We start from the raw sequence: 14,471 nt of genomic DNA on the forward strand, positions 1-14,471 counted from the left end.
AACTTCATAAATCATGTTCACAATGACTGTGAGATGTTGCAGACAGCTGTATTTCCTCAAATCTGTTTTGATGCTTAACACAAAAATCAATATTCAGTGGTAAAATCCTTTATAAGCTTTTGAAATACATCACTTCAGTAGTGAGTTCTGGCCAGTACGCCCTGATACGGGTGTACCAGTGCCTGCTGGGAGCAGCAGGCACCGTACCAGAACGGTGCTGCAGAGGGCCCGCCCGCCCTCCTTACCTGTATTTGACCCAACCAGGCCATTTGTGTATGTGCATGCAGCGTACGATTCCTGCATGATGCTCCGCCAAGCAGCTGGAGTGTCGCAGGACAGTGGGTGTGCATGCGTGCGCAGTGCACATGGTGGACGCCTGGCCCTGTCGCAGTGTACTAGTTGTGACGGGATCCAGAACCCACCACTGCATCACTTGAATCTTTGATTGTAGATTCCTTATGAAATGTTTGATTTGGCTGTCAACTAGACCAGTTTCCAATTAAAACTAGCTCATTTTATTTTGCTCAACTAGCTCCCAACAAACAGAGATAGAATACATCTGTAAGTATAAATGTCTCCATCTGCTCTGGATTGCTATTGTTATAGGAAGTTCAGCTACTTCCTCCGGGCATTTTCTTCCTTGGAGACTCTCAGAAAAAGAAAACTATGTATGTATCAAAAGTGATTTTGGAAAATGCATAAGATTGGCAGAAGTACTAAGAAGACTAGACTAGCTGGCAGATCAGCTTCCAACCTTAAAGTTGGCTGTCTGTGACTTCCAGGCAGCCAGCTACATTGTATTGTAGTGTGCATAATGACCATGATATACATTTTCACAGTTCCACTAGTGCCAATATAGTGTATGCATGTATGTACATCTAATAAAAGAGTGCATACTTGTGTATACATGTCTTTGCTTATATATGTGAACACACAATCACACAGGCACATATACTTATTTTAAAAATATGAAAACATGATTGACTCACTCTTTCTTTTCTCTTACTCTCCCTCCCTCCCTCCCCCCCTCTCTCTCTCACACACAGAGACACACCTAAGGTATTTGCTGCAACCCTGTTTCATTGTCATTCTGACTCTGCTTTAAAAATGTTAATTGCCTCCATGAAAATGCAGTGTTTTATAATTTGGCAGTTTGTGCCATCGGACCGTAGTTTTTCTATAGTTTCAAAAAGAAATCATCTCATGATTACAACTCAAATATATGATAAATTGTGCTTGGGCATAATTAGATAGGTTAGTGTCAACTTGTAGAATTTTGATTGCTATTAACTTTGTTGGCGATATCATTATATATTCATATTTTTACAATTGGGGAATTTTCCTGGGTGCTGCTTGGAGAGTTCAAGCATGGCTTAAATACCGCCAATCTGCCCAGGGCTGAGTTAAAACTTAAAGCCACACCTCTGGTGCTGATTATTTCCCAGATTTTTTCAATTCAGTCAGCCCAGCGGATGTGCTTTGAGTTTCTCTTCAGTACTTCCAGATTGCTTGGACTCTCCTTTATTTCCTTTTGTGTTTTTTTGTGTTTTTTCTTCCCTCTTCAATTTCCAGCATGGTGAGCAGGCTTGGTGAGTTCCTTTCCTTTAAGGATTCCCTGGCATTTCACCCCTTTTAGCCTCTCTGATGTCCTGGGCTCGCTCGGGCACCCTGAGGCTACAGGCAACTGCTGGAGGAGGCGCGTGAGTCGGAGCACCAACACAGCACGATCGCAGCAACCCCGCTGCGATCTATCTCCCCGCTGAGCTATCTGTGGCTTCTGACCATGCTCGTAAAGGAGCAAGCAGCTTGTGCGGAGTCTCAAGACACTCCAAGAAGAGTGGGCGGCCATTTTGAGTAGGTCAGAGTTATGGTGGCCATTTTGAGAGGGCCAAAAGTTGTGACTGCCATTTTGTTTGCCCTAAATTTCTTGCTCAAACTTGCTGCAACTGCCTGATGGCCTGTCTCTTGCTGGTTGTGGTCTGGAGCTTCCTGCCCAGTTATTCCAGCAGGTTTGCAGCCTCTCCATTGGACTTTCTACAAAAGCGACAGCAGGGGCTTGTGGATTCATAGGTCACTCTCCGGAGTTACTGGCCTGCGTGGTGCTGGCAGCTTCAAGGCTCACACCCATCTCACTCATTCCTTAAGGTCTGCTGAGCCTTGCTTGACCTTGCCTTCAGTGTCTCTTTGCTAGAGCGCTAAGGCACACCACCAGCTGTAGGGTGGGTCAGTTAGGCATTGCATCGCCAGATTCAGCCATGGCAGACCAGGCCCCTGAGGAGCCATAGCCAGGTCCATCCACCAGCAGAGCCCCTACCAGACAAGCTGGCAAGGCAGCCAGGGAGGCAATTAAAGCAAGCAAGCCCTATTCTAGGCAGGGAACCAAGCAGCGTTCAGGCCTAGACAGGGATGCCCTTAGGCACCAGAAAGCCTTGGAAAAGCAGTTCTCCAAGGCCCAACAACAGGCCCAGGCTTCCAGGCCAGTTTCCCCTTGGGATCAGTCACCCAGGATCCAGCCTGGACAGGCACCACTGGTATCTAAAAGCGAGGATGAGGGTCAGGAACTTTCCTCTGTGGCTTCCCTTGCCATGGCAGGTTCTCCAGGGTCCTCAATGGCAGACCGAGCAGATCTATTTGCATGCCCATCCGACCCTGAGGAGGATTCAGTTCCGATAGGTCCATTTGCACCCCAACAACTGGCCACTCAGCCCTCCTCTAGGCCGAGGTGGCGCAGTGGTTAAATGCAGCACTGCAGGCTACTTCAGCTGACTGCAGTTCTGCAGTTCGGCTGTTCAAATCTCACCGGCTCAGGGTTGACTCAGCCTTCCATCCTTCCGAGGTGGGTAAAATGAGGACCCAGACTGTGGGGGCGATATGCTGACTCTGTAAACCGCTTAGAGAGGGCTGAAAGCTCTATGAAGTGGTATATAAGTCTAACTGCTATTGCTATTGCTATCACCCTTTGGAAGATTGGGGACCCAATTTTTCAGTGGAGATGCAGGAGGTGATTGCCAGGGCTATATCCCATGGGATTGAGGCCGGCATGTTGCAGCGGGCTAAGCGCCCGCGTAAAACCCATCCACCCCCGGTCCCAGGGTCTTCTCAGGATGTTGCCCAGGCCCAGGCTCCTCAGTCTCCGCATTCCTCTCTGGCCAGTGAGGATTCAGACTGGGACCAGAGCCTCAGTTCTCAGGAGATGAGGCCACCGTTCCCAACAAACCTGCATTCTCTGGCCTCTTTAAGCATGCTCACTTCAATACTATTTTGAATAAGGCCAAAGCCTCGACCCATTTGGGTACTAGCACCCCAGCCCCAGTTGTCCCCGCTCCTGAGGACCTCAGTAAAGGACTCTTTGAGGAGCCAGAACCAACACAGGAAATTATGCCAGTTCCAAAATTATTTCTTAATGTAGTACAAAAGCAATGGGCACAACCAGGTACCCTTGCTACTCCCAGTGGTAATGATAAGAAGTTGTACACAGTGGATACCTGGAGGACCTGCTAAAATTGCCTCCCATGGATGCGCCAGTGGCGGCATTCACTTCCTCCTCAGTACTGCCCCCCGAGCTATTAGAAGGGCTCAAGGTGGAGGATAAGAGCGCTGAAAATGCCTGCCACAAGACTCATCAGGCCGCAGCTTGGGCCATCAAGACTTCTGTCTCTGCAACCTTCCTGTCCAGGGTGGCCCTACTATGGTTGAGGCAGCTTCTTGGTAAGCTTCCGGCTGGGGACACCAAATTGAGACAGGATGTTAACAAAATTATTGCAGCCACAGAGTACACTGCTGATGCCACCCTAAACGCTGCCAAATTTGTGTCTCGATCTCTGACTTATAATGTCACCCCCTGACGCCTTTTATGGCTCAGACACTGGAACACAGACATGCGCTCCAAGTGGAAGCTCGCCTCTGCTCCTTTCAAAGGTGGTAAACTATTTGGGGAGGCCCTTGATCCTGTCCTCATTGAAAATAAGGACAAAAAGAAGGTCATGCCTTCAGTCAATAAGAAGTCTGATTGCAAGGTTCCCAATCCTACAGGAGGCAGCCCTTTCGGAACACAGCAGCCATCTACCTCTGGTTCCTTTCAACGTCTCTTTTCCCAGGGCACTGATAGGCCCCAGCACTGGCAGCCCTTTCATGATAGGGGCCGCCAGCAGTCCTTCTCTAAATGTCCCTATCGTGGGTGGTCCGGCTCCAGACACTTCAGGCAATATAAGTGACTATCAGCGGACGGCTCCCATCAGAGGGCATCTACAGCTGTTCCATGCCCAATGAAGCAGATTACATCAGACCAGTGGGTTCTTCAAACCATACACATAGGTCTAACGTTAGAGTTCCTATCCACACCTCCTCGACACTTCATCCAATGCCTGACCCCCACCTCCCCAGTCAAGAAGGCTTTCATGGAACAGGGGATCCATCATCTCAGGGAAATCAGGGCCATAGCACCGGTTTCACCAGGCCAGGAAAGGACAGGATTTTACTCCATCCTCTTCCTTGTTCCCAAGAACTCCGGGTGGGGGTGAGGGTGGAGGAGGATACTAGATCTAAAAAAGTTAAATCGTCAAATAGAGTACAGGAGGTTCAAGATGCAGTCCCTTCAGTCAATTCTGGGCTGCATCAGGCCGGGAGATCTCTTAACATCTATAGATCTCAAAGAGGCCTACCTCCACAATTCCATTCACAAGGCTCACCGCAGGTTCCTGAGATTCTTTTATGCAGGCCGCCACTACCAGTACAGGACACTGCCGTTCGGCCTGTCATTGGCTCCATGGACCTTCACGAAGATCCTAGCTGCAGTGGTAGCCATCCTAAGATCACGTCCAGTGTGACTAAATTGTTACCTAGATGACATTTTCATCTAGTCGTCATCACAACAAGCGGTGCAGAACCTGCAACACACGCTACGCACCCTCCAACAACATGGTTTCTCCATCAACACAGAAAAGAGTCATCTCACACCGACCACCAAGCTGCAGCACCTTGGTGCCATCATCGACACCATGAGCTGACAGGTCTCCCTGTCTCCGGAATGGCTGGCAAGCATCAGAGACCAGGTGTTACAGGTGCAACAGTCATCACTAGCATCGATCGTACAGTTGTTCCAGCTCCTGGGCAAAATGATTTCGTGCCTGTCAATAGTGCCTTGGGCACGCCTTCATTCCCGACACCTAAAATGGTTCCTCCTGCCCTTCCAGAGGGCCAACCAAAGCAATTCTCAACAGCTGGTCCGGTCTCACCAAGAGTATGCCAGTCCTTTCAGTGGTGGCTGTCCCCCACTCTTGTGAAGGGCACCCTTTTCAGGGAACCGGATGGTCTCACCATCCCGACGGACGTTGAATGCTACTTGTACAACAGTGTTTTCCTGTTAAAAATGTTTCCCAATGAAATATACTGGAACTTTGTGTGAAACATATATTTATAGCATTTTCTTCTTCTTTAAGAAACAGTAATACAATTCTCTGCTATTCTGTAAAACAGAATGAAAATGAAAACTGTTCTTTTAAATTTCGCACATTGGAAACATTCCAAAGTAAAGTTTTTCAAATTTGGCAATATCTGACTAGGGAATTCTGGGACTTGAAGTCCACACATTTTTAATTGCCAAGTTTGAACAGCATTGCTAAGTATCCCCCTGCCCCCATGCACTTAAAAATGAATTCTCTATAGCCACAGGGAATTACCTAATCAATGCCTTGTCCACACCAATCCTCATCACTCAAAAAGAAAAAAAAAGAAAAAAGAAAGAAAACCCTTGGAGAGAATGTGTGGAGACTCAGAATCTGAATTTATTGTGATAACTTTATCTCACTGTGCCTTGGTACCCAAATTTGGCACACTTCCCTAATGATCATTAAACATTTCCTAGACCAAGCATTAGTACTCAGATATTAATTCACTGGTTTGTATAAAATAATTTGCTGACTGAACCGACTGTGAAGTGAAAGAATGATAAAACTAAGCACATTATCAGACTCAAAGGTCTTTCTACCTGTCAACAAATGTTGTGATTAGAAGAATCAAGAACAATGAAGAATCACTCTGGTTTTAGCAATTCATTGAATTAATTATTTTTAAACCTTTAATCATCTCCCCATTTTATCATTTCACATAAATTATAAAACCAACTAAGTTCCCTCCCTCTCTCCTTTCCTTCCTTCCTTCGTGTTAGAGAAAAATCAGAGTTTCATGCTCTGCCCAATCTGAATGAATTATGGCACATTGTCTCATAGTATTCCAGTTTCACTAAAATGTCTTATGTGCTAAATTTGCTCAGAGTTATGCAGTGGGATTGTTTATTAATCCATATGTTAATTTAATTTTTATTACCTAGCCTGCAATCCTACGTGCATATACCTCAAAAGAAAACCCCAAGGAAGTAAGTGATGCTTACTTCTTTAGAAATGTATGTAGAATTTCCCACTATAAGTGTAATTTTCATGCTATGTGCAATGAGTAAATGAACATTTTTGCTTAAAACACATAGCCAGGGGGAAAAGGGTTGCCCTGGTTTAGTTTGCAAATTTTAAAAAATGGAAATAATATTCAAGGATGGGTTTCTTTTCTTTTGTTTTACAGTAGTTGCCTGTTAAGGATTAAGCAGCCATGTGTGATTCAGTAGAAAGCTACATCACTTCTTGTGTCAGAGGAGAAATGTTTCCATATGATACAAACATGTGTTAAATGAGAACATTACTTCGCTACATGATTAGTTAATGGCAATGTTTCATATATATAACTTTATATGTTTTATATGTATAATTGCAGATTTTAGCTAACCTTCAACATAAAGTTGGAAGAATACTGTATTTCATAATTCTGATAGTTTCATTAATAGCTGTATCATCAGAAACAGGACTTATGAATTCCACAAATGTGTGACAAGTTAACTTGATTTAGATATAAATCTAATTCTGTACATTTACAGCCCAAGCAGATAATCACTTGAGATCTAAAATATGTTTTGCTTTTTCAAAAACATTCAAGGAAATTTTACCATCGATCAAGAAATTGTAGTTGGACATGAAAAAGTGAGCAGAATCTGTTTGAATATAGGCTCCAAATATTGTTTGAGAAATCTAGTACAAACTTGTAGCAAACATACTTGAACATTTCAGAATGTCCGCTCTCACATACAATGGCATATTATTATTATATTCACAATAATGTGAAATCACAGCTGCAAGTTATTTAGCTACTATTGACTTTTATGTACATTGAGTTCTTCACAAGAACCAAGGATACAGAATAACAGAGATGGAAGGGATGTTTGAAGTTTTCTAGTCAACTCTGCACAAGCAGGAGATCCTATACCATTCTGGACAAATGCCTATCATAATGCATTGGTGTAGTATATGTGTGGCTCTATGCAGTGTGACCTTTTGTGTATTGACAGATGTCAATACACATATTTTCTAAATGCCATACAACATTTTTGTTATGGCAACCAGTGTGGCGAAAACCATTGGTACCACATGACTGGTTTATGCCATAGTATTTCAGTTTCATTTTACAATTCTTGATATTTTGTGATCTTCTCCAATTCTTTGCCTTCTCTTCTTTATCTCCTGGTATTGCCATATCAATCACCTACATTTCCAATCATCACACAGTGAGATCAGTGTTGCTCTTAGATCATTTCTGATCAGATGCAGAAGATCGTATCTTGTAAAAAGATGTAGAGAAACGTGTTTCCATTTATACTCTAAAATTTAAGCCAATTTAGTTTCATTTCTCCTTTTTGCCAAATAAAGAGTGCGACTGGAAAAGACTTGCAAATTCTTGGACTGTGGTTATTTATCAATGGATTTAATCAGTGTTATATTTTCTCCCTTTTTAAAATCTGCAGTTGGCATATATAGTACTTCCTTCTTCCAATTTCCCTCTCAGCAACTTTGTAAGGTTATTTGGTAGCGAGAGAATGACTGGCCCCAATTCAACTTGTGAGCTTCTGTGGCTGAAAGTATTCTTTGTCTTTCTAGATTTAGTCCCAACATTTTAATCACTTCTGTAAAATGGGATTATATGTTATTCTCTCTCCAAAATAGTCTTGTTCCACTAACAAATGAGGAGCAGTTATTGTAAAACTAAAGAAACATATAAAATTATATATTTGGTGAATAGCATATACTATATAATGGCATTGGAAAACTGAAAATTGTTAAAACAAGGATTTACCAATTAAGTTTTATTTATTATCACATAAACAAATTGAAACATGAATGTTTACAGACAAACTACATGTATAATAGCCTTATGGTTAAGTAAAGCATTGTTGTGCATCCAGATGTGATTTTTTTTACTCCTCAGAGCATAGTGTTGCTAATGTTCCTTTATTGTTCTTATCTCTGACTAGTAACATCTGCCTCAGCATTTCCCTCCCGCATAATTTAAACATTACTTACAGTTTCTGACTAGTAATCAATGCACCATTAGTCTTTTAGATGATATTGTTCAGGAGCAGGTGGGCACAATCATTTGATAAACTCAGGGCTAAACCCAGTCCTTTCAAGGACCAAGATAAGTGATAACTGTTGGTGTTGTTTAATTGCTTTTAAATTTGTAAACAACTGCCAATATTTTAGGCTACCTTATTCTTTCCCACAATGAAAATAGAAAAAAAAAGATGTATAGCTGCCCTCCCCCAACAAAATGACGATAAGAAGGTACATATTTAAAACTTTAAAAGATAATCTAATACTTATGGATTTCAAAATTGTGGAAAACTATTATAATTGCTAGCTGAGGTTTTCAACAATACTGAGTATGGATTCAGAATAACATATATTTTCCTTTGTAGATTCTTGCATTTTGAGGAGAGATTAATGTTCATTAAAGTTAAGCTTGGAGATATTAGATAGCTTTAAATATGTCCATGTATAAGGGCAAAGGTATGTGAACTAAAGGTTTTTTAAAATGTATGTTAAAATATATAATGATCACATCTTCTCTGTGAGATATTGATAGTTAAAATATGTCTTATCTTCTGCATTCCATTTTATCTTATTTAAACAACAAATAGATAAATGTTCTTTAATTTAAAAACACTCCTTACATTCAGTCACTTCAGAAAGTACATTTAGGGCATATCTTTGTGGTAAAGTCTACAGCTGCCCAAGTGTGAGGATTCTCATTCATCAACTGTAACAAGTGACAAACAGATCCAACATTGGTATACCTGGATTAACATGAATGCACCAAAGCTCACTTGGCCAACTTCTGCTAACATTAGTTTTTATTTTTATTTTTAAATAAGTAAATGAGTAAATACATACTTTTTAATCTGTCATTCTTTTTTTTGATAAACTAGAAATAACACAATAGGCATATAAGGACACACAAGGTCTAAGGGATTTATGGTTAAAAAGTGAAATAAAATAAAAGGTTTTGAATTTTTATTTAATGTATTTATTTAGATCCCCACCTTTATTATTTTAATAAATAAGACAAGACAGAAAACATACTCAACACACATTCTTCCTCTTATTTTCCCACAACAGCCCTGTTATGTGAGTTGGACTGAAACAGAGTTACTGGTCTAAAGTCACCCAATTAGTTTTCATGACTAAGGTCGGACTAGAATTAACCTTGTGCCTTAACCACTAGACCAAACCAACTCTTTATTCCAGCAACTGAAATGTACCCCTATCTAGAGTGAAATAAGTTTAAATTTCTGTGCCCTTTTCTCCTACTCTCATGGCATAACAGTTTTGGAACCAGTCCCAATGTAGAGGTCAATTTTTACATTTCCATTGTTTGGGTAACAGAGTTGTCTAATTTCAAGATATCTTTTGATATGGTGAGATTTAATTTGCTGGGGTATAGCTAAGTGGTTTGGACCCTAACAAAATGTTTTCTGTTACCATCTTTTAGAAAGACAGCTCAGTTGCAAACTACAGAAATAACTTTCCTTTCTCCATCACTATCCCATATTTTGTGATTTGTTTCTGTGTTTTAACTCTATACCTGGCATTTTGAATTCATTCAAAGCATGGTATTCTCACATGGCTTCATACATAATTTGGAATGGATTCCTTCTCCTACCCCATATCCAACACCTTTACTTGAGAAGAAACAAAAATGTGTAAAATTGTAAACATCTACTTTGACAGAGCTCAGCTTTTGTTGACTATGTGTTAATGCCTGTGCAGGGTTGTTATTGTTGATAACAGCAAGACAGTGGTGTGTCAGTGCCTTCTGGAATGTTTTAGGCTTCCACAGACTTATTACCCTGGCATTTCTAGTTTTCTTCCAATTCAACTATTAACAAGGTTCTTCATTCTATTTCTTCCAAAACAGAAAAACATAATAGTAATAGTAAAACAAGAAATTACATTCATATGCAAGCTTCATCAGATCTGATATAAATATGAAAAGGACTTTATACAAACATATTCACGCTGCTTTAAAAACTTGCATGTATAGGACCCAACTAAAGAGCAGTTAAGACATAATCTGTGTTTTGAACACAAAATATTTAGCATGTCAATGAAGTAGGCTGGCTGAAAACCAAGAAATAGCAGTATGTGATTTGAATAACAATATTGGTAATTGGTAAGACCCACAAAGATCTAACAATGTCACATCACAGATTTTACATCCCATTTAGACTGTGTTATTATCAAACAAGGATTATATATAGTAATTTAGTCTAAAAGAGAAATAGTTTGCTTGATTTGATAAACTTAATGATGCCAGAACTGTATTAATTGTGGTCAAAAGTCACATCTAAAATAAACTAGTCATAGATTTATCAAATCAAACAAATCTGTTCTTATATAATAAAAAGAGAAAAGATGCATCCTTTGATATGTCTTTTTCCATATGTATTAATTCAGAAACTAGTAATTAATTTAAAAGTGTAAGTGGCTTTTATAGTTTCATTGAGAAATATGACACACTATTAATTTTTTTACTACTCCCCTCTTTCCATTTGATGTGGCCAAAACAAGAACAACAGATGGGTGATGCTTGTGGATGCAATATATCTGTATAATAAATTTAAACTTGATTATAAGTATTTAACTTTTGATATTTTTATACAGTTGTGAGGCTTACAAGTTTATATTTCTCTTTGCAGGTCAGGATCGCAGTGAAGCAACTTTAATAAAGAGGTTTAAAGGTGACGGTGTGAGATACAAAGCAAAACTCATTGGGATAGACGAAGTCTCTGCAGCACGAGGTGACAAGTTATGTCAAGATTCCATGATGAAATTAAAGGTGCTGTGAAAATACTTAAATACATATTTAAATGCTAATTATAATGTTTATATAAAATTATGTATGTAATCATGTGCGCATGTATGTGTAATTCTAATTTATATGACTTAACTTCGAAGCCACCTAAACATTGTTTGAAATAAGGATGTAAATCTTTTGGGACAAGGTCTTGAAGAGAATGATAGGATTTTTAACTCTTTGAAGTGGAACAGTTTCTTTACAATCCAATTTCAAATCTTGAAACAACATTGGAATGCTATGTATGTTTAGTAAATTATCTCTTTTTGGACATAAATAGAAGTTCCACCTTTTGGATTTGATATTTGATTTGGCACGCTTGATACCATCAAAAATGGCACCTTGCTTTACAGCTAAAATTTTACAATTTAGCTGTAGTAATAATGTTATGTGATATAATTTAGAAATTTAGGCTAATTATATTAGCTGTAGGAATTAAATTATGTGATATAATTTAGACATTTCTCCTTGATTCCATGCAATTTGTGTTTTGGAATGTACAATCTTTTGTATTAGCCCATCATGTATTTTATAGTCTCTCTCTGAAGCTGTAGGTGACATCTTTCTCAGTCAGGTAACACCATGCAAGTAAGATAGTCATATATTCATGTAATCATAGATGGTATGTTGATCCTAAATGGAGATAGATTAATAAACAGATAATTCTTAATCTCAAAATTATATGTTCATGTTATAGCTATTTCTTTCCATGACCCCGATGTTAATAATAAATAGATACACAGCCTGATTGACATTGAGCAACATGTTTGTCAAGCTTTCCAAATAACTTAAAGTACTCTTTGACTTATTTCTGATACTTGAGGTTCAAACCTGTGTGGCTTTGTAGCTAATAATGTCACCTAATATCTTCCCTTGATTCATTACTTATAATAATTCCTTATAGACAAGATTAGACAATAGTACACCATGCTCCCAAAATGAATAATATACAGGTAGCCCTATCTTAACAATTATTTGTTTAGCAATTCTTTGAAGTTATGAGAGTGCCGAAGAGAGGTGGTATTCAGCAGATTCTGACCAGTTCTGGAGAACCAGTAGTAGAAATTTTGAGTAGTTCAGAGAACTAGTAAATACCATCTCTGACTGGCCTTCTCCCATCTGTTCTCTGCCTCCCGAGTTCCAGCTGATCAGGAGGAATGGGGATTTTGCAGTAACCTTTCCTTGGAGTGGGGTGGGAATGGAGATTTTACAGTATCCTTCCCCTTCCATGCCCACCAAGTCACGCCCACCAAGCCATGTCATACCCACCAAGCCACACCCACAGAACCGGTAGTAACAATTTTTGAATCCCACCACTGGTGCCGAACAATGGTAATTACAGGCAGTCCTGAACGTTATGGCCGTTGCAACACACCCACAGTCTTGTGATCAAAATTCAGGCGTGAGTCCTCACAAAGGACAAGCAACTGTTTCAGCTGAACACATTTTGTTAGCAGCAGCAGTAAGAAGATGGTGACAGTCACCTATAGCTAGTGGGGTGGTACAATAAGCGGCAGCAACAGAGAACAGAAATGGATGTAAATCAATAGGTGGGGGGAACTGAAGCAGAGATAAGGAAGGCAGGGCAGGAGAATTGCAAGATCATTGCCTAACAATGCTGCAGTCCTGCAAGCTAATTGCCATTGCTATGTGGTTATGAAATGTTTTGCCTAATGACCATCTCACTTGACAGTAGAGATTCTAGTCCCAATTAGGAGCATTCAGTGATGACTACCGCTATTGTATTGTGTATAGATGGTGTAACAGGAATGTTATTGAATATGATTATAGCTTTCTTATGACTTGGTTTTGCAGCGTGTGTATGAAAGCTACATCTTTGCCTGAAAATTGGAGTAATGCCATCATTGTTTTTCTATACAAACAGAAAGGTAGCAGGAGTAAATGTCCAAGCTACAAGATTTGGCAGAAATCTGATTAGAAGGAATAAGTGAGGAGGCAATGAATAAATATAGGAAGTGCTATGTAGCTTGGAAAACCATGAGTTCTTGTTCTGCCTAAGGTATGTGATCAGCTGGGTGATTTAGACTAGTCATTCTTTCCCTAGGAAGATGACACTGGTAAGCCACTTCTAAAAATCTTGCCAAGAAAACATTTCTCGTTAATCACTAGGAGTCCGGGTTGATCCAGTAGACCGTAACAACAAAAATGCTCATCTCATTCATCCCACTGACCTTCCTAACAATTGATTTGCGAGGCTATTGACTATCATTTTCATTTTACTAGAGATACATAGAGCTAGGTGTGTGTGTGAGAGAGAGGGAGAGAGAGAGAGGGAGAGGGAGGGGGGAGGATATAAATATGTGAAATACCTAACTGAGCGAATTTTAAACAGATAGATATGTCATGAACTATTCTTGTTTTAAACAATATCAGATTCTGTGAATATTAATTTATATAAACAGAATAGATCAGAAATATGCACTCAGTAGTGGATGGATATTCCTATATGAATATATATTTACATAAGAAGAATTATGTTAGATCAGGTCAGAGGCCAGAGGTCAAAAACAGACCATGCCAAACAAATCTTATTACATTTTTTTGACAAAATAGCTAAATTAGTGTAGTGAAATGCAATGGACATAATATACTTGGATTTCAGTAAGGCATTTGACAAAATAGATCACAACTTACTTCTTGATAAGCTTGAAAAAATGTGGGATGGACAGCATCACTACCATATGGATTTGTAACTGGCTGACAAGTCCCATTCAATTTGTAGTCCTTAAAGGAACTACATCTACATGGAAGGAAGCAGTGGACTACCCCAAGGTTCCATTTTAGGCCCAGTACTCTTCAACGTCTTCCTAAATGATTTAGATGAGAGAATTAATCAAATTTCATATTATACTAAACTGGCAGGAATAGCCAACATCCCAGAAGATAGGCTCAAGATCCAGATGGATCTTGACAGACTTTACACTGGGACCTATCTAACAAAATGAAATTCAGTGTAGAGAAAAGTGAAGTTTTACACTTGGGCAAGAGACTGCAGTTAGTTCAGAATGCGGCCGCGCAGGCAATATTGGGTGTGCCGAGGTGGCAATATTGGGTGTGCCGAGGTATACCCACGTTACACCTATCCTCCGTAAGTTGCACTGGCTACCTATTGGTCTCCGGACTCAATTCAAGGTGTTGGTTATTACCTTTAAAGCCATACATGGTTTAGGGCCAGAATACCTTCGAGACCGCCTGCTGACACATACCTCCCAGCGGCC

At 40.0% G+C, this 14,471-nt stretch overlaps 1 protein-coding gene across 14 annotated transcripts in view; it reads left to right on the forward strand.

Annotated features, from left to right (window-relative positions):
- Nucleotides 1-14,471, forward strand: part of DAB1 (DAB adaptor protein 1) — a 788,454-nt gene that overhangs the window by 662,204 nt on the left and 111,779 nt on the right. For all 14 annotated transcript variants that reach the window (XR_015697263.1, XM_087719600.1, XM_087719599.1 and 11 more), the window contains one exon: nucleotides 11,075-11,214. Coding sequence is in view for 13 of the 14 variants with exons in the window: in XM_087719600.1 (XP_087575726.1) it covers nucleotides 11,075-11,214 (140 nt within the window). In the remaining variant the exon portion in view is untranslated. The remainder of the gene's footprint in view (nucleotides 1-11,074; nucleotides 11,215-14,471) is intronic.

The sequence above is a fragment of the Thamnophis sirtalis genome, unplaced genomic scaffold, assembly GCF_051295495.1.
Source record: "Thamnophis sirtalis isolate CommonGarterSnake01/CBP01778 unplaced genomic scaffold, rThaSir2_p1.2 scaffold_7, whole genome shotgun sequence".
In the NCBI taxonomy this organism is placed as follows: Eukaryota; Metazoa; Chordata; class Lepidosauria; order Squamata; family Natricidae; genus Thamnophis; species Thamnophis sirtalis.